The sequence below is a fragment of the Fistularia commersonii genome, chromosome 17 (genome assembly GCF_037954325.1).
Source record: "Fistularia commersonii isolate RoL2024-O1a breed Wild chromosome 17, RoL_Fcom_v1.0, whole genome shotgun sequence".
Taxonomy (NCBI): domain Eukaryota; kingdom Metazoa; phylum Chordata; class Actinopteri; order Syngnathiformes; family Fistulariidae; genus Fistularia; species Fistularia commersonii.
The window spans coordinates 1,942,419-1,960,889 of NC_141300.1; the positions used below are offsets into that span (position 1 = coordinate 1,942,419).

General features: G+C 54.3%; 3 protein-coding genes across 5 annotated transcripts; 2 read left to right on the forward strand and 1 right to left on the reverse strand.

Annotated features, from left to right (window-relative positions):
* Window positions 1–330: 330 nt before the first annotated feature.
* gnb5a (guanine nucleotide binding protein (G protein), beta 5a) lies at window positions 331–7,033 on the forward strand. Of its 2 annotated transcripts, XM_086162885.1 has the most exons (11): window positions 335–553; window positions 901–1,037; window positions 2,749–2,790; window positions 2,969–3,045; window positions 3,132–3,264; window positions 4,923–5,066; window positions 5,142–5,233; window positions 5,341–5,389; window positions 5,889–5,985; window positions 6,083–6,249; window positions 6,329–7,033. In XM_086162885.1, exons 1-11 carry the CDS (start codon window positions 418–420, stop codon window positions 6,338–6,340), a joined length of 1,086 nt encoding a protein of 361 aa, XP_086019011.1. In that variant the 5' UTR covers window positions 335–417; the 3' UTR covers window positions 6,341–7,033. The 2 variants fall into 2 exon arrangements, with proteins under 2 accessions (XP_086019012.1, XP_086019011.1); XM_086162886.1 differs by lacking the exon at window positions 6,329–7,033 and having other exon boundaries at window positions 331–553; window positions 6,083–6,255.
* Window positions 7,034–7,416: 383 nt separating this feature from the next.
* On the forward strand, window positions 7,417–14,452 carry ap4e1 (adaptor related protein complex 4 subunit epsilon 1). The gene is made up of 21 exons (XM_086162845.1): window positions 7,417–7,765; window positions 8,400–8,471; window positions 8,573–8,696; window positions 8,795–8,868; window positions 9,249–9,370; window positions 9,463–9,622; window positions 9,699–9,865; window positions 9,968–10,041; window positions 10,107–10,229; window positions 10,304–10,413; window positions 10,600–10,739; window positions 10,836–10,948; window positions 11,019–11,137; window positions 11,216–11,515; window positions 11,721–11,832; window positions 11,911–12,031; window positions 12,117–12,330; window positions 12,404–12,826; window positions 12,904–13,097; window positions 13,201–13,361; window positions 13,440–14,452. Exons 1-21 carry the CDS (start codon window positions 7,625–7,627, stop codon window positions 13,598–13,600), a joined length of 3,225 nt encoding a protein of 1,074 aa, XP_086018971.1. The 5' UTR covers window positions 7,417–7,624; the 3' UTR covers window positions 13,601–14,452.
* Window positions 14,295–17,727, reverse strand: cyp19a1b (cytochrome P450, family 19, subfamily A, polypeptide 1b). 2 transcript variants are annotated; one of them, XM_086162875.1, is made up of 9 exons: window positions 17,457–17,727; window positions 16,824–16,974; window positions 16,600–16,754; window positions 16,237–16,413; window positions 16,023–16,137; window positions 15,827–15,941; window positions 15,579–15,741; window positions 15,120–15,355; window positions 14,295–15,051 (listed from the first exon to the last, which is right to left on the reverse strand). In XM_086162875.1, exons 1-9 carry the CDS (start codon window positions 17,587–17,589, stop codon window positions 14,797–14,799), a joined length of 1,500 nt encoding a protein of 499 aa, XP_086019001.1. In that variant the 5' UTR covers window positions 17,590–17,727; the 3' UTR covers window positions 14,295–14,796. The 2 variants fall into 2 exon arrangements, with proteins under 2 accessions (XP_086019001.1, XP_086019000.1); XM_086162874.1 differs by having other exon boundaries at window positions 16,023–16,413; window positions 17,457–17,706.
* Window positions 17,728–18,471: the final 744 nt, after the last annotated feature.

Below are 18,471 nucleotides of genomic sequence, written 5' to 3' on the forward strand. Positions count from 1 at the left end.
ACCCATCTTGAAATCAAATATGAATAATTGGTTCTTTAAATCGAGGGAAATGGATTTCTGCTCCATGGTGGATACCTGGAGGTCCTGCAATAACGGGTTCCTGTGCGCTGCGAACCCCTCACAGGACTGTCATAACACACACACACACACACACACACACACACACACACACACACACACACACACATCAGCGGTGGTTCATTTTTTTTATTTGTGTTCCGGCTCGAACCGGAAGTCGCAAGAAAAAAAACAATAACAGTTCCCGCCCCTGCGGTGATTGACGTGCGGCTGCTGGCCCCGCCCCCTCCTCCTCCTGGAAGCTGCGCCAGCATCCTCCGGCCGTGACGTCATGACAGCGGCATCAGCTGTTCCCGCCGCCGCCGCCGCCGCCGCCCGCGTCCCGCACCAAGGACCCGTATGAGACCCCCTCCCGGCCCTGAAATGGCGACACCGGAGGCCCCGCTCACCGAGACCCTGGCCCACCTCAGGACCGAGTCCGAGGCGCTCAAGTCCAAGCTGGAGGAGGAACGGGCGAAGCTGCACGACGTCGAGCGTGAGTGCGGAAAATGGAGAGGCCTCCATCACACCCCCACCCCCACCCCTGCGCTAGAAAACACACACACACACACACACACACACACTTTGCCGCGGTGTGTTTTTGCAGCCTTCGCCGTGCAAATCCGCGACGAGGCGGCGGCGCCACCTCCGGTCCGGTGCAGTCCGGGTCTGTTTGCCCCCTGCTCCTCCGTGGACTCCGTGGTTCGATCTAGATTTTGTGAAGACGGGATGAGGAGGTGGTGCAGGAAGGGGGGGGGGGGGGTAAAAACCGGAAATGCATGTGTGTTCCGTGATGGGGGGGAGGGGCGCCGCCGCTCCGTTAACGCGCCGGTGTTTGTCCAGTGCACCAGGTGGCGGAGAAGGTGGAGGGTCTGGGCCAGTTCGTCATGAAGACCCGGAGGACCCTGAAGGGCCACGGGAACAAGGTTCTGTGCATGGACTGGTGCAAGGACAAGAGGAGGATCGTCAGCTCCTCGCAGGTCCGACCGTCTTCTCACGGACCCTCATACATGCTGCTCATACACCACATCTAGAGCATCACTCGTGCTGTCATAACTGTGTTATTACACTGTTATTACACCACATCTAGAGCGTCATCATGCTGTCATAAATGTTATTACACAACATTTAGCACATCACTCATGCTGTCATTACTGTGTTATTACAACATATCTAGAGCGTCATCACGTCGCATAACTGTTATTACGCCACATGTAGAGCTTCCCTCATAGTGTCATAACTGTTATTACACTCTTATTACACCATATCCGGAACTTCATTCATGTTGTCAGAACTGTTATTACACCATATCTATCACTTTACTCATGCAGTCATAACTATTATTATACTGTAATTACACTGTATCTAGAGCGTCACACAAGCTATCATAACTGTTATTACACCATATCTCGAGTTTCACTCATGCTGTCATAACTGTGTTATTACATCATATTTAGAGCTTCACTTTTGTTGTCATTACTGTTATTACACTGCATCTAGAGCTTCATTCATGGTGCCATAACTGCGTGGTTAGACTGCGTTGAGATCGTCATACGTTGTGTCAAAGGTACTCTAGATTTCCACAGAAAGTGGTATCATTACACTGTGTCTAGATCTTCACTCATGTTTCACAACTGTTATTACACTGTTATTACACCGTATCTAGCGCATCACTCATGGTGTTATAACAGTGTTATTACACTGTGTCTAGCTCTTCATAAGTGTTATAAAAAGTTGTTTTATTATACTACTCTCAGTTTTTTACATTTCTACGTAAAGCGGTGTCATAACTGCGTTATTACACTGCATCTAGAGCTTCACCCATGCCGCCATAACTGTTATTACACCTCTTCTAGAGCCCCATTCATAGGGTAATAACTGCATTATTTCACTGGATCTAGATTTTTCTGTATCTACATTTGGCGTTGTGTCATGACTGTGTTATTATGCTGCATCTAGATCCCATACATGTTGTCATAAAAGCGTAATTATGGTGTATCTAGAGCACTAGAGCGTCATTCCCTTCTATCCACAGCTTCATTCTGGATGTTCTGACTGTGTTATCGCACTGAATCAAGACCTTAATTTGTGGTCGTGTCACTACGTTGCATCGAGGACTTGGTTTGCGGACTCCCTGCATTTTGACACTGCTTCTAGATCCTTATTGGTAGTGTGATCACGGTGTTATTACACTGCTTCAGGATCTTTTTTTGGTGGCGTCATAATTACATAACACTGCTTCTAGATCTTCATTGGTGGTGCGATCACTATGGTATAACACTGCTTCTAGATCTTTATTGGTGGTGTCATAATTGTATAAGACTGCTTCTAGATCTTCTTCTAGATCTTTTTATGAGTCGCTTTGGATAAAAGCATCTGCCAAATGACTTCCAATGTAATGTAATGTAATCTTCATCGGTCGTGTGATCACTATGTTATTACACTGCTTCTAGATCTTTATTGGTGGTATCATAATTACATGATAACACTGCTTCTAGATCTTCATGTGTGGTGTGATCAATATGTTATTACACTGCTTCTAGAGCTCATTTGTGTTGTCCTAACTGTGTTATTACACTGCTTCTAGATGTTGAGTGTTTCCACACAGTGTGGTTCCTCCTTGCACACCCTGCCCATCACCAGCACCTGTGCTTGTTTAGCTGACATCCAGTTGTTCTCCTCCCTCTGCAGGACGGGAAGGTGATCGTCTGGGACGCCTTTACCACCAACAAGGTAAGGGTGCTTCTTCTGACGGCCATCGGACGCAGACAGGAAATGCCCCGAAGCACTTCCTCTCAAATGTAAAACGCCGTATTTCTGGTCTTCTGGGAGCCCAACCAGAGACTTGTTGTTGTCCACATCTTCTGGGAAGATGGCCCGTACTCACGTGGCTTTGTCTGCTGTCCTACAGGAGCATGCCGTCACCATGCCTTGCACCTGGGTCATGGCCTGTGCGTATGCACCTTCTGGCTGCGCTGTAGCTTGTGGGTGAGTCACTTCCCCCATCCCCATCCATCTGTGAGTGTGTGTGTGTGTGTGTGTGTGTTGAGCGGGCCCTTCGCTTTGCGTCCCAGGGGCCTGGACAATAAGTGCTCGGTCTACCCTCTGTCGCTGGACAAGAACGAGAACCTGGCCGCCAAGAAGAAGTCGGTGGCCATGCACACCAACTATCTGTCCGCCTGCAGCTTCACCAACTCCGACATGCAGGTGAGCCACATGATATTATTGATGTGAAACAAAACGGGAACATGAGGCATGAGAGCGAGACATCGGGAAGAGATAGAAGAATCAAAGGTTGTGAGCAGAAGTATGTGAGAAAATGAAATCGGACTAGTGTATTACACCGTTATTACACTCTTATTGCACTGTTATTACACATGATCGTCATGGACTCTATGGATCATCTCCGCTTACATGGTTCTTCTGGTTTTCAAGAAGCTCACACTCAGTCACACACCGGATATTGTCAGAGTTGCCATACAAGGCAGAGGATGCAGGGTTGTATGTCTCCAGAAGACACCCTGGATGAGAGGGTGAAGTCTTGGAACCAGCTTCATTTTTAGACATACCTGGAGTGTGTTTGAGTTATCATTTACAAAGAAATATGAGGAAAATATAGACTCCACTTTTATTGAGGTGAGGTACTCTCCTCTCCAGCTTCTGTGGAGACGAGGGTATGACAGGTTGTTGAACCTAAGATCCAGGAGGAGCAATGTGGTTTTCATCCTGGCTGTGGACCAGCTCTACACCCTCTGCAGGGTCTGTAAGGGTGCGTTGAAGTTTGCCCAACCCATCTACATATTTTGTGGACCTGGAGAAGGCATTGGACTGTGTCCAGCAGGGAATCTTGCGCCATTTGGTCCTAGTATGCTCGGTGCCAGAAGCTGATCCGCATTGCCGGTTTTAGTCGGACTGGATTCCGGGGAGGGCTGGAGTCGGCCAGAGCCGTCATTTGTCACCCAATCTGTTCATAACTTTCATGGACAGAGTTTTGAGGTGCGGCCAAGGTGCAGAGGACATCTGGTTTGGTGACCTCAGGTTTGGGTCACCCCTTTTCGCAAATGATGGGCTTCTGTTGGCTTCATTGGACCGCGATCTACAGGTTCGCAGCCAAATGTGAATGGATAGAATGAGAATCAGGACCTCCAAATCCCAGACCAGGGTTCTCAACGGGAACAGGTGGCCGAATCCATGACGGGCAAGGAGGTCCTGCCCCGAGTGGAGAAGTTCAGGTATCTCAGGGTCTTGTTCTCGAGTGAGGGAAGGGTGGAACAGGAAAAGGACAGGTGGATCAGTTCGCTGTTTGCAGTGATGTGGACTCCGCACTGGTTTGTCCCGGTGAAGAAGTTACCAATTTACCGGCGGATCTCCGTTCCTACCCTCACCTATGGTCACAGCCGTGGGTCGTGACCAAAAGAACAAGGTCACGGATCTAAGCGGCTGAAATGAGCTTTCTCCGCAAGGTGTCCGGGCTCTCCCTGGGAGATGAGGTGAGAAGCTCGGCCATCCAGGAGGTGCTCGGAGGAGCGTCAGATGAGGTGGCTCTGGCATCTGGTCAGGATGCCCGAGCCCTGGTGAGGTAATTCAGGCATTTCCAATTGGGAGGAGGCCCAGGACAAGCTGGAGGAACCATGTCTCCAGACTGGCCCCGCAACCCCATCAGTAGCAGAAGATGCATTGGATGGTTGATATAGACATGAAGCTCCCGGCTCATCGCAAAATGACCAAAAAGGGGTTCTAATGCATCGGTATGTAAGGACACCTACACCATTAGTCAGGCGGTTCACATGTTGGGAGCAATGTTGGTTCTGTTGCTAGTTGAGCTCCTGGATGTTCCTCACCCTGGTGGTCCACCCTCGTCCCAGATCCTGACCTCCAGCGGGGATGGAACCTGTGCCCTGTGGGACGTAGAGAGCGGGCAGCTGCTGCAGAGCTTCCACGGACACGCAGCCGACGTGCTATGCTTGGACCTGGCGCCCTCGGAGACCGGGAACACGTTCGTGTCAGGGGTGAGGGCGGCCGCCGCCGCCGCCGTTGCCGAGGGAGATGCCATATTCTCACCAGGGTTGCATGTTTGATTGCAGGGGTGCGACAAGAAGGCCAACGTGTGGGACATGCGCTCGGGCCAGTGCATCCAGTCCTTTGAGACCCACGAGTCGGACATTAATAGCGTGCGGTAGGTCACTGCACAAGAACGCCACGACTGCATATTGATCAAATCTGCATATAATGATCGAATCGCATTGCTGATCAATTTGTTTTCCCTTTCACCCTTGTCAATAGATACTACCCCAGCGGAGATGCGTTTGCGTCCGGCTCCGACGACGCCACCGTAAGTAGTCGGATGTTTTTTAACAGACATGATCGATCAGATACAGATCAATAAGAAACTAAGTGACGATTATGAGTTAACGGAAGCACCTAGCGAGAGAGCTGTACAAGCAGGAGGCTGCATTACAGTTGGACAGCATGGCAGCTGGATGCGCTATCGCACAGCTGAGCAGTCCCTTTCATGTGTTTATTGCATGCTTATTACATGTTATTGCATGGTTATTACATGTTTATTACATGATTGCATGATACTAACCAAGGGGAAGAATGAAGTTGAATGGCTGCGTGTCTTTATGAAAAAGGTGAATGAGAGAGTGGATGGTTTTATGTGTCTAAATGTATCCCTGTGATGGGTCCAGGGTAAACCCCGCAATCCCTGCGGGGTTAAGCTCCGCCCCCCATGACCCCTGAGTGCAGGATAAGCGCTGTGGATAATGAATGAATGAAAGTCTTGTGAGGGTTGAGAAGCTCCTCTGAGCACAGCAATCTCCTCCTTTTAGTGCCGCCTGTATGACCTGAGGGCGGACAGAGAGGTGGCCATCTACTCCAAAGAGAGCATCATCTTCGGGGTGTCCAGCGTTGATTTCTCCCTCAGCGGTGAGACCTCCTAACACACACACACACACACACACACACAACATCAGGTCGTTTTCAAGTGGAAGTGACCCTTCTCATGTGCTTTCCCGTCCCGGAGGGCGCCTCCTGTTCGGTGGCTACAACGACTACACCATCAACGTGTGGGACGTCCTGAAGGGGACGCGGGTTTCCATTCTGTTCGGCCACGAGAACCGGGTCAGCACGTTGCGTGTCTCCCCGGACGGGACGGCATTCTGCACTGGCTCCTGGGACCACACCCTCCGGGTATGACACACCGTTTGCTTTTCAACCAAGAAATAAATATGGTAGCAGTCCTGTAACCCCTCCTTCCTCTCTTCTTCAGATCTGGGCTTGAGGGTGAAGAAGCGGGCTGAGCAAGGACGCGCCGAAGACCCCTCCCCCCCGTCTGCTAGCGTACAATCACGGAAACGGTATCTGGTCGCGCGAACGGCGTACCAACGCCGCCCCTTGTACATACTTTGGTCTCACAGCAACGGTAGTCCACATATCCCAGATGGCCATGCTTGTACATCAGTATGATCTGAGGAAAATATAAATCAACCCGCACTTACGATTTTAAGACGTGAAAATGTACATGGCTGAAAAAATATCACGGTAGTGACTAGAGCAGTCTAGGGTAGCAGTGACACGATGACGTGATGTGTTGTTTGTGCCCACGTAGAGGACGTTTTGTTTTGTTTCACGGCGGCGCGCACCTGCAAGACGGCGTTCGGGGGAAACAACACGGGGCCGGGCGTCAGGATGGAAACGGCGAACGGCCGAGATGTTCTTCTTCATTCTTGAAAGAAGCTCACCTGTTGATATTCCTGACCGAGCAAATTTTAAGGCAAACCTCGGTTCCATATATGACGCGTGTTTTTCAACCACCCACTGCCGCCCCCCTCGTGCGCTCGCCCCGCTCAGCGTGCACACTCACCGCTACTCCGTATTTACTGTAATTATGTCACTGTAGTTTAGTGTACAGTAATACAAGGGACTGTTTACTGAAACATTATCAACATAATAAAAAGGAGTTTTGAATATCTCATCTCCCTCTTTTGGAGCGTCAATAAATATGGTTGTCCGGAGCATCGGAGGCCATTATTGTCCACATGTGTGAATGAACGGGCGGATGATGTGACGTTTACATGGTGTGAATGAATGTATGTGAATGTGATGGTGAACAGTTCTCAGTCTAAATGTCGTGGGAATGACAGAGTGAATGGTTTTACGACTAATGGTCCAGGGTGCACCTGGGAATAGGCTTCAGCCCACCTGACCGCAGGGCAAGTGGTATTTATCCCGAATGTATGAGTGTGGTCTGGATGAACTCTGATATAAATACATGCCACCGTGGGTAGACTGCGCATGCGCAGGCCGAGCCGGCGCATTTGTGTGTGTCAATAAAGATTTTTTGAATCGGAAACGGACGTGACGACAAGTCCTGAGTCAGGGCAGCGCAACCAAAACAATGTCCACCTGGCGAGTTAGCGTTTTGCCTTTCCTGGACTTTTTAAGTGTCTAACGCGTCACCCCGACTGGATATCCGTGGGGCGGCGGGACAGGGATGGGCAGACGGCCCGCGGAGCCCGGCTTGTAGCGAGTCCGGTCGTCCGGTGGCCCGCTGACCGCCGCTAAGATGAGCGACGTCGTGGAGAAAACCCTAACAGCCCTGCCGAGCCTCCTGTCTCTGGACCCGCAACCGGGGTCCGCGAAGTTGACCGCCACCTCGAAGCTGGGGAGCCTGATCCGAGGCATCACCGAGCTGACCTCTAAACATGTGAGTTTCGCTTCCTCTGAAGACCAGAAGTGAATCGACGAAGACCCGCCACCGCTGCGTTCCCGGTGTTAGCTTGCTAATGCTAGCTAGTTCTGCTAGCTCAGTGGAGACACTAAAGTTATATTTACCGTCTCAATAAGGTAAAGGAACCAGGTGACAGTAAGGAATACAGCCAGAGACCTATCTAGTAATCTGGCAAGTGAAAATACGTGTAAGTAAAATACATAATTGAGGACAAACACTGGTTTTGCCCTTCTGACTCCACCTGTCAGGTGCCTCCTTCTGAATAGAGCTACGGCTATTCAGTCCGATGTTTGGTCTCAGGCTCTCTTTCTGGATTAATAGTGCAGTTTGGATGATTTTGGAGATTCTGTGTGGTTTCTTCAGGAGAAATAAGCAATGATGGATCTCGTCCTCAGTCTCCCTCGTTCAAACTGTTCCAGCTGCAAAGGTTCAGAAATTAGGAAGCCACATTTGCGGGTTGAATCTTTCCTTGGCTTGAGGAGAAGGTGACGCTGTCTGTGCGGAGTCTCATTCAAGACACTCCTTTGTCCAGATGAACGAGATTGGTGTTATCGATTCGAGCTCTGATATGGATATGCTTGTTATCACAGCGTGTGTTTCCGCTCCGTAGGAGGAGGAGAAACTCATTGAGCGAGAGCTGGCCTCCATCAAAGCCCAGGTGTCCTCACCCAGCACCTCCATGGTTTGGACCTTCTGCTTTCTATCACAAAAAACAGACGTGTCAAACAGCATGAGTAACCCAGATGTTACTGAGGTGTGTGTCTTTGTGTGTGGGTCCCTCAGAGGCAAATGAGGGAGCTGATGGTGAGGGCTGTCTACTGCGAGATGTTGGGCTATGATGCTGCCTTCTGCTACATCCACGCCATCAAACTGGCCCAGCAGGGCACTGCCTGGGAGAAGAGAGTCGGTATGTGCTTCTGCCTATTTCTTTGCGGTGCCCTTCAACTTCACCTACCTGGGGAGTGGAACCCCAATGAGTCCTGCCTGTCTTCCTGTGCTCCACAGGCTACCTGTCTGTCTCCCTGTTTCTCAACGAAAGCCACGAGCTTCTCCTTCTCCTGGTCAACACTGTCTTGAAGGTCAGAGCCCCGTTTTGCTGATCCAACCGTATGAATGATGATGGTGACAGATGCCGTGGTCAGTGTTGTTCCTCACAGCCAGGGTCTCACCACCCTGGGTTCTCTGCATGTTCTCCTGCCTGGGTTCTCCTTTCCTGAAACAGTCAGCGGGTTCCTTGTCTGTCGGTGTGAGCAAGAAGGTGAATGGTGGGATGTCTCCATGTCTGGCCCTGTGATTAACAGCTGGCCAGGTTTAAGCCCCGGCCTCCTCCCCCACTGTCAAACTCCACAGCAGTTTAGAAAAGAAGGGAGAACGTGGAAGTGCAGAGGGTCATTAGAGGACCATCTCAGCCTTGAAGAGACAAGACAGGTGATCAACGTGTGTCTGTGTTTCTTTGCAGGATCTCCAGAGCACAAACCTCATTGAAGTCTGCATGGCTCTGACCGTGGTCAGCCAGATGTTCCCCAAAGACATGATACCTGCTATCCTCCCTGTAGTGGAGGAGAAGCTCACCCATCCAAAGTAAGAGAAGCCTCCTCCGCTCCCCTTCCCGAAGGTGTGGTTGGAGACGGAGGAGATAATGGAGACGTGTCCCCTCCGGGGTTCCTTTACAGGGAGATCATCCGGCGGAAAGCCGTTCTGGCTCTTTACAAGTTCTACCTGATCGCACCCAACCAGGTCCAGCACATCCACAACAAGTTCCGCAAGGCTTTGTGCGACAAGGACCCGGGGGTCATGACGGCCTCCTTGCACATCTACCTGCAGATGATCCAGGTGGGTGTCTCAGCTCCTGCTCCGAATGAAGGATGGCAACCATCTCTCTGATGTAAACCCCGCCCCCATCCTCCAGGAGAACCCTGAGGGCTACAAGGACCTGGCCTCCAGCTTCGTGACCATCCTGAAGCAGGTGGTGGCGGGGAAGCTGCCCATGGACTACAACTACCACAGTGTCCCCGCGCCCTGGCTGCAGATGCAGCTCCTCAGAATCCTGGCCCTGCTGGGGAGGGACGACCAGAGGTCCGTCATCTTCACCAGATCAACCGTGTCTGGATTCTACCTCCTCTAAATGTGTGTGTGTGTGTGTGTGTGTGTGTGTGTGTGTGTGTGTGTGTGTGGCAGCACGAGCGAGATCATGTACGACGTCCTGGACGAGTCCCTGCGGAGAGCCGAGATGAACCACAACATCACCTACGGTACGAGGGGTTCCCCGACCGTTCTCCTGTGGAAGGTCTCCCGTCCAAACGTGTCTCCTTTCCAGCGATCCTCTACGAGTGTGTGAGGTGTGTGTACACCATCCACCCCAAGGCCCACCTGTTGGAGAAGGCGGCCAAGTGCATCGGCAACTTCGTGCTGTCGCCGAAGATCAACCTCAAGTACATCGGTGAGGTCTTCGAGCGTTTTGGGGGCGTGGCGGCTGTTACCATGGAGATTAATGCATCACCCGGGTTCCCGCAGGCCTGAAGGCCCTCACCTACGTGGTCCAGCAGGATCCCAAGCTGGCGCTGCAGCATCAGGTGACCATCATCGAGTGCCTGGACCACCCCGACCTCATCATCAAGCACGAGGTGAGAGGGGCCTTCCCGAGAAAGCAGGGGAACGCCGAATGTCCTAAAAAAGGGTGGTGAGATGCTCGTGTGGGCTGCAACGTCACGGAGATGGTGGAGGAACGAGCTGAGATGGACGGACTGACACGTTTGAAGATGAGACGGACCTCCGGAATTGCCCGCCCTGATATCTCCATCTTCACGCAGACGCTGGAGCTGCTCTTCCGCATCACCAACGGCCAGAACGTGCGCGTCATCGTGGAGAAGATGCTGGAGTGCCTGCGCACCAGCCAGGACGACCACACCCGCATCAACCTGGTGGGGAAGGTGGCCGAGCTGGCGGAGAAGTATCCTTCTCGCCGGAGAAGATCCGGTGTTTACCTTTGGTGGTTATCTGGAGGAGAATCGGAGACTTTCGGGACTTTCCTATGAAGCTGTGGTAGATATGCTCCAGACAACCGCTGGTTCATCGACACCATGAACACGGTGCTCGCCGAGGGAGGGGACGCCACGCCGCCCGACATCCCCAGCAACTTCCTGCGGCTGCTGTCAGAAGGTGAGGCCGCTCCCCGCTGCTCCATCCGCCGGCTGAACATCTTCTGAGCGGTGTTCCCTCCGTGGTCCAGGCTTCGACAGCACCGAGGAGGACCGCGGGCTGAGACGCTACGCCGTGGAGTCGCAGGTGGCCCTGCTGCGCAGCGACCCCGGCCGGCTGCCCCAGCGCTTCCTGCAGGTCATCAGCTGGGTGAGTGCGAGGAGGACCGGGAAGAGGACGAGGAGCTCCTCGACTCACGGTGATGAAGAACATCCCGTCTCCGCTCAGGTTCTAGGCGAGTACTCGAGTCTGAGCCCGGAGTTGGAGCCGGCTGACGTCCTGAGCCTGCTGACACGGCTCCTCGCCGCCAAGCACACCAGCGCCGACACCAAGACTTGGGTGCTGATGGCCATGACTAAGCTGTGCGCTGGGGGCGGAGCCTCCGCAGCACGCCAAGCGGCAGAGGCCTACAGCAGCTCCATGGACACGGTGCTGAGGCAGAGGGCCCACGAGCTGCAGTGCCTCAGCCTCCACCCGGACCTCCACGCCAAGGTGCTGCCTCCAGATGCCGGCCAGGAGCCCCCGGAGGTAAAGAGCGACAGATCCTCTCGTTTCCATGGTGATCAAACAATGAAACCTAATAGACGGAGGTTATCAGGTTCCGCCATCAGGTTGCCGCCAGACGAAGCCGGAATTCCCCCCGTTTGAAAGTTCAAAACACGTGTTGTAGAAATGAATCCCCCTGTTCTCCGGGGCTTGGAGAAGCTGTGAGTGCTCCTGTCCGCTCCTCTAGGTGGATTCCTCACTCTCCTTCCTGGACGGTTTTGTGTCGGAGGCGCTGGCGTCCGGCGCCGCGCCCTACAAGCCTCCCTTCCAGCGGCAGGAGGAGCTCGCCCAGGCCAAAGGTGACGGAGACATGTCCTCCTCAGACCCTGCTGAGAAAGTGCCGTTTCTGAGTGTGTGTGTGTGTGTGTGTGTGTCAGCACTGAACCTGGAGCCCTACAGCCTGCCCATCAGCACATCGGCAGACAGACAGTCGCCGCCGCTGCCGTCCGTCAGCTCCGGCCTGTCGGGCGACAGCAACGACCTCTCGCACCGCGGCGGGTATGAAGCCCCGCCCCCTGAGCACACCCACCTCTGTCTCCGATTGGCTGTTTCTGACATCCCGCTTGCCGATGTCGCCTTGCAGCTCCTCCACGCTGAGGTTGGACGGTGTGAAGCGAGTATGGGGGAGGGAGGGCTACCTGGCCCAGAGGGATCCCGCCCCGGAGGAGGAGCCCCCCGCTCCCGTCCAGCAGGGGCCGCCGGTGAGCCCGCCCCCCCAAACGGCGCCGGAGCAGGAGAAGAAACAGCCGGCCTCCTCGTTCTTTGTCGGCCTTGGATCCCAAGATCAACCAAGCCTGGTGAGACTATATGGGGGGGGGGTTCTACAAGACCAGGATGGAATCCTGAATCCGGTTGTCTCCTGTGGAACAGATCGGACGACCCGAGCCGACGTCGCAGAGGTTCAGGAGGAAGGTCAAAGGTCAGGACACCGCACCGCCACCCCCCCTCTCCACAAGCCCCATCCCCAACAGCGCGGATAACCTGCTGTGCGACGACCTACTGACTGTCGCGGACGAAGTGTTGCCGGGCAACGACGCGGAGCCCCCGTCTCCCAACGGGGTCACCGGACGCCCCGCCATCAGCGCCTCAGGCGCGCTGGAGTCCCGCCTCCCCGCCGACTGCATTGGCCCGCCCTGCTCTGACATCACCCCGCTCTGGTCCAATCACAGCTTGCAGCTCTCCGCCTGCCACGTTTGCAGGGACGACGCCGTCGTGCTCGTGGTGTTCGCCGCCAACCCCTCTGAGTTGGATGTGCGGCGGCTGTCGCTGCGCTTCCTCCCCGGGGCGGCACAGGTGAGGCTCGGGTGAAGCTCTGCCCCCGCCGCCGCCGCCGCCGCAGGACCTGACCAGATGTGTGTTTGTGTCTTTAGGTGAAGACCGACCTTGACGCCGACGGCGCGCATGATGTGAAGAGCGGTGGCGTCCATGTGTGCCGCTACTTCCTGCTGGTGACGAAGCCCTCAGCGCACATGCATGTGGTCGGCGCAGCCTCCTTCCACGTGCATGACGAGGAGCTCCAGACTGTGGAGTTCACGTACGGACTCCCACTGACCTCCTTCATCAGGTGCTCACCTTCATCACTATTACCAACACCACATCTGGGGTGGACCGGATGCTAACGTGTGTGTATGTGTCCGTGCGTGCGTATGTGTGCGCGTGCACGGCAGGCCGCTTCCCTTGTCCACTGAGGAGTATGGCTCCTTGTGGCTGACCTTCTCCAACGACACCAAGCAGAACCTCAGGCTCCTCCTGGAAGCCCCGGAGCCTCTGGAGGCCACCTTGGACCTTCTGACGTCGAAGCTCCGCCTCCATGTGGTGGAGATCATCGGTAAGCTCCTCCCTCTTCTTTCTTCATCTTCTTCTTCTTCTTCTCCTCCTCCTGCTCCTCACCCAAGCTCCTCCGCAGGGTCGGAGGCCATCGTGGCGTGCCAGCTGCTCGGGGGTCAGCCATGTTTGATGCACTGCCGTGTACACGCCTCTCAGCTGGCGGTCTGGCTTCGCTCGCCGCTCGCCGACCTCCCTGACTGCCTGCTCTACCTCTGTCAGAGGGCCCTGCAGGAGCACTGAAGAAGGATCTCCACATAGGAAGGTTCATCCTCCGAGGAGGGAGTTCACAAAAGGGCGGGTGAACTGATGATTAACTAGCTATGAGTTAGTCAGCTGGGTCACTGGTGTGGGCTGTCACCTCACAGTCACAGGGGCTGGACCAGGGTTCACCTGGGATCTCTGTGGGTTCTCTCCATCTTCTCCTCCCTGTGGTCTCCATCTCCTAGCTGGGGTCTCCATCTTCTCCCTGGGTTCTTTCCATTCTCTCCATCTTCCTCCTCTAAATTGTCCCCAAGTGTGAACGGTCAAATGATTGACAGCTGACCTATCCATAGTAAGCCCCGCCTCCGGCCCCAGGGGTCCGCTGTGATTGGCTCCGGCCCTTCGTACCTGAGCTGACACTCCCTCTCAGAAGCCCGCCTTCTTTTAAACCCCTCCCGCTTGGGCTTCACAATTTCTCTGATGTCTTAAAAACCATTAAAAGGTCCTGGCGCCACCTCACACACACACACACACACACACACACACACACACACACACACACACACACACACATACACATACACATATTGCGGGACGAAGAGGGAAAAGTGCCATGACTGACTTCTCGTGCAACCCTTGGAGATGTTGGTGGGTCGTAGAGACGGTCACCGCTGGAGATGGCTTGGTGGCGCCCCCTGTCTCCTCCGACCGTCTATGCACTCTCATCCGATTCTATTTTTGTATTTGGAGAAACTGTATTTATTGGATTTATATTCTTACAGGAGAGGTTTGTTGTTTTTTTTTTTTTTTTACTGACGGGTTTCCGCCTCCCCGTCCTCACCTCGAGCAGGAACCCCTAGCCAGGAATAAATCCAACGCACCTGCTACCAACCTGCTTACTGGAGTCATTATTCCTTGGGGGGGGGGGGGGGGGGCAAAAACCCTTCTGGATGATTTATTCGGTACCCCTGGCTAGCATGCAGTTTGTTGTCATGGTGACTTGTCAGGTATGCACTCACACACAAACACAACCTCACAAAAAAAAAGGATTTAAAGTGACGTAAAACAGAAGAAAAGCAGGAGCCATTGAGACCGTCGTCCCCCTAGTGGTCTGGACTTGCACTGTAGGCTAACCTGCTAGCTAATTTGCTCCTGTGATGTAATCCGGTTATTTTCCATGTGCTAATGGAGGTTAGCTCGTAGCGGGTATGCTAAAGGACAGTGACAGAGTGCATCTAATCGTCGGTCAGGTGTAGCTGTGGCAGCGTCCTTGGGACGAAGGTCATGGCGAGGCTGCGCTCGTCCTCCACCGGCTGCTGCGACAGGTCGTTGGTCTGCCGGATGCTGCTGAGCGTGCAGCCGCGGCGAGGACACACGCTGAAGCGCGACAACAGCGTGCCCAGGATGGCCTTCATCATCACCATGGCGATGTGTTTGCCCACGCAGGAGCGCGGCCCGCAGCCAAACGGCTGGAAGAACCTCTTGGGCACCTGGTGAGAGGAGGGGAACGCTGGAGATTCGGGGCTTCCGGAGATCTTCTCCGGCTCGGGGGACTTACTGTTCGGTCAAAGTTGCGGAGGCTAAAGTCCCCCGGCTCCGGAAAGAACTCCGTCTTGTGCATCCGGCCGATGTTCAGGATGATGTTGGTTCCCTTCCTGACGCCGACGCCGTCGATCCAGTCGTCCTCCAGCACCTTCCGCATGGTAAAGTCCACCACCGGGTGGAACCTCAGGGACTCATTGATGAAGGTCTCCAGGGTCTTCAGGCGGGAGTAGTCCATGGCTCGGTTTTCGCCTGATATTGACGAGAAGGGGGCGGGGCTTAACCTGTGCCTGCCACCTGTCAATCATGTAGCCATTTACCCTCTCATTCACATCTGGACACCTTCAGCTCTCCAGTGAACCTGCTAACTGAGGATGGAGAACCGGGAGACCCTGGAGAGAATCCAGGGAGGAGAACATAGAGAGAGCACAAGAGAACCCAGGACGGGGAGCATGAAAACGACCCAGGAACCCACCTGTGTGTTCGCTCATCTCCTGCACTATCATCAGCTCCACCTCGGGGTTCTGCTTGAGCAGCATCAGCATGAAGAACAGGCTGATGGAGAGCGTGTCGGGCGCCGCGATCACCATCTCCAGCACGCACTGACGCACGTCGTCCGACGAAAGTTCTCCGCGGTTCTGTGACGCCAACAGACGTGACACCAATCAGAAGGTAGCTCGCTGTCCGGGGGGCGGAGCTACAAGCAGGGTCTCCAAGAAGAACCTGGGCGAAGATGAGCTCCGTGGCAAAGTCCAGCTCCTGGTCCAGCTTGTCCGATTCATTGATCCTCTTCCTTTTCACTTCCAGAAGGTTCTCCATTGCGTCTTGTAGCTCCTGGCTGCGGGTGAAGGACAAGGAGAAGATCGGGTGGACGACAGCTGGTGAGATGACAACATGGGGTTCTTCAAGAAGGTCTTACGCCGCTCTTTTGTGCTTGTTGTAGAGCCAGCCGATCTTGAAGAAAATGTCCGGCTTGATGAGGACCGTCTGCCAGGTCTCAAAGTAGCTCTGGATCTTCATCAGCAGGTCCTTCCCTGGGTCGGGAGGAGCAGAGCAGACGTGGGAGGCTGAAGATCCACCTCCGGCGGATGGAAACGTGCTACCTCCGTGTGGAGAACGGCGGGGCGGCTGACCATCCAGAGGAACCCTGAGGAACATCTTGTTGGAGACGTCCACCACGATGGTCCTCAGCAAGTTGAGAGCGTCCACGTGCCCGGACGGGTCGGTCACCTCCTGGAGCTTGTCCAGATGTTCGGCCGTGGACTTCTCGCAGATTTCAACGGTCCTCTGCAGGCCCGGGCCCGTCAGCGCTGGAACACAGCGAACACAAAGGTTCTGGAACGTTCTGCCTCGCTCCTGCGGAACAACGTTGTTAGCTTGGCGGTGGCGTGTTAGTGATCGCTAAGTGGTTGGTTAGCATGTTAGCATGAGCAGAGGTGGTCATCTGGGCTCCCGGAGGGGGATGAACCGTCACGGACGAGCAGCTTCAAGCTCACCTTTGGAGAAGTAGGTCCTGACCTTCTTCCAGAGAGGAACGTTGCTGTTGAAGATGATGCCCCTCCCTTCCATGCCGATGCACTCCAGCCCCCTCTGGCTGCCGAACCTGGCCGTGTAGATGGGGCTCCTCAGGACGTGGTAGACCGCCGAGGACCTGGAGGACACGTCCCACACCTGGGCTCGCGCACGCAGCACAGGAACCCGCGCCATCTCAGGACCTTACCTGCTGATGACCAGGGTCTCCTCGCCGTCGATCCACACCCGCACCATACTGCCGTACCTGTTGTTGTAGTAGTTGCTGGCGGTCCCGATCCCGGTCCACAGGAATCGGGCGTAAGACAGAACCGGGCCGAGGCCCGCCAGGAAGGAGGGACCTGCGGGAGTTGGAACATCTCACCTTCTGCGGCACTGCAACCAATTCCGGAGGACTGGGAGGTGGGGCTTGGCTGTCAATCATCCAAACATTCACCCTCTCACACATCTCCAGATGACTTGGTCCTCAACTGACCTGCTGATGGGGTTTGGAGTGTGGGAGGAACCAGGAGAGGATCCGGGCGGGAGAATGTGGAGAGGACAAACAGAAAAGCCAGGAAGGAGAACATGCAAAGAATCTGGAGAAACCCAGGTAGGAGAACCTGGAAAGAACCCAGGTGGTAGAACATGGAGAGGAAAAACAGAGGAGCCTGGAAGGAGAACATGTGGAGAAACCAGGAAGGAGAAAATGGAGAGAATCTGGAGAAACCCAGGTAGCAGAACATGGTGAGGACAAACAGAGAACCCAGGTAGGAGAACCGGTGGAGAGCCTAGGTGGTAGAACCTGGAGAGAACCCAGCAGACATCATGTGCGCTCACTCACCCGGAATGATGGACCTCTTTCTCCGGCTCCAGGCGGTGAGGACCAGGAGTAGCAGGAGCAGGAGAAGCAGGGTGGTGGCCACCGGCATGGAGGGTTCTCCCCCTGCAGTGCCGAGGTTCTCCAAGGGGAACATCTCCACCCGGAGCCCGGCCTGTCAATCAAATCCGGTGACCACCACTGCCTGGTGATGCGACGGTGTATTCACCGTCATGTCCAGATCTCCAGACGGTTGGAGGTCGCCCGCTCCTCCTGTTTCTCTGCTCTCTGAGGGAAAGCTGAGGAGACCCTGGGCTTTTTAAAGAACCTCCCGCTCTGTTTACGGGAACCAGACCTTCTCACAGAGGCTTTGCTCTCCTGGTTGCCAGGGTAACGCTGCCGCTGGAGTTAGGAGGCCTGATAACATAACCCATCTGGACCACAAAGCACCTTTAGAAACCCGCTCCTGCTCCTCCATGGATGAAAGAAAAGAAGTTTTTCTGAAGGAGGAGGAAGAGGCCGAGGAACCAGGGGAGGTCCAAGTTCCTCAAGTGAGGAGGCTTTTCAAGGAGAACTTTAATTAGCTGGGTCATGGTGACCCACGTCAGGAGGGGGACTCCACGGAGAACAAGGGGAGAAGGTTGGTGCTGGTCCAGTCAGGTGTCTCTGGTCAGAGAATAGAGAAGGAGGTCCAGCTCCAGGTCAATGAGCTGTCAATCAAACAGGCTTTCAAAGGGACTTCTTTGTTCTCCAGTAATTAGGAGTGTGTGTGTGTGACATGCACGTAATTATGCATGTTTTATTTGGGGGGCAGAGAGCTCCTTTGTGAATCCGGAGAAGGTTCTCCTTGTTCACTTGTTTATTCCACTGCTGAGCAAGGAGGAGGATGGGGAGGACAAGAAGGGAGAGGAGAAGGTGGAGGAAGAGGAGGAGGAGGTGCACCAAAGCCCATCGGAGAAGAGGGGGATGTTCTCATGAAGATGCAGTACTCCACGATACCAATACTTCAATGCTGAGTACTTGGGCTGTAATATACTAC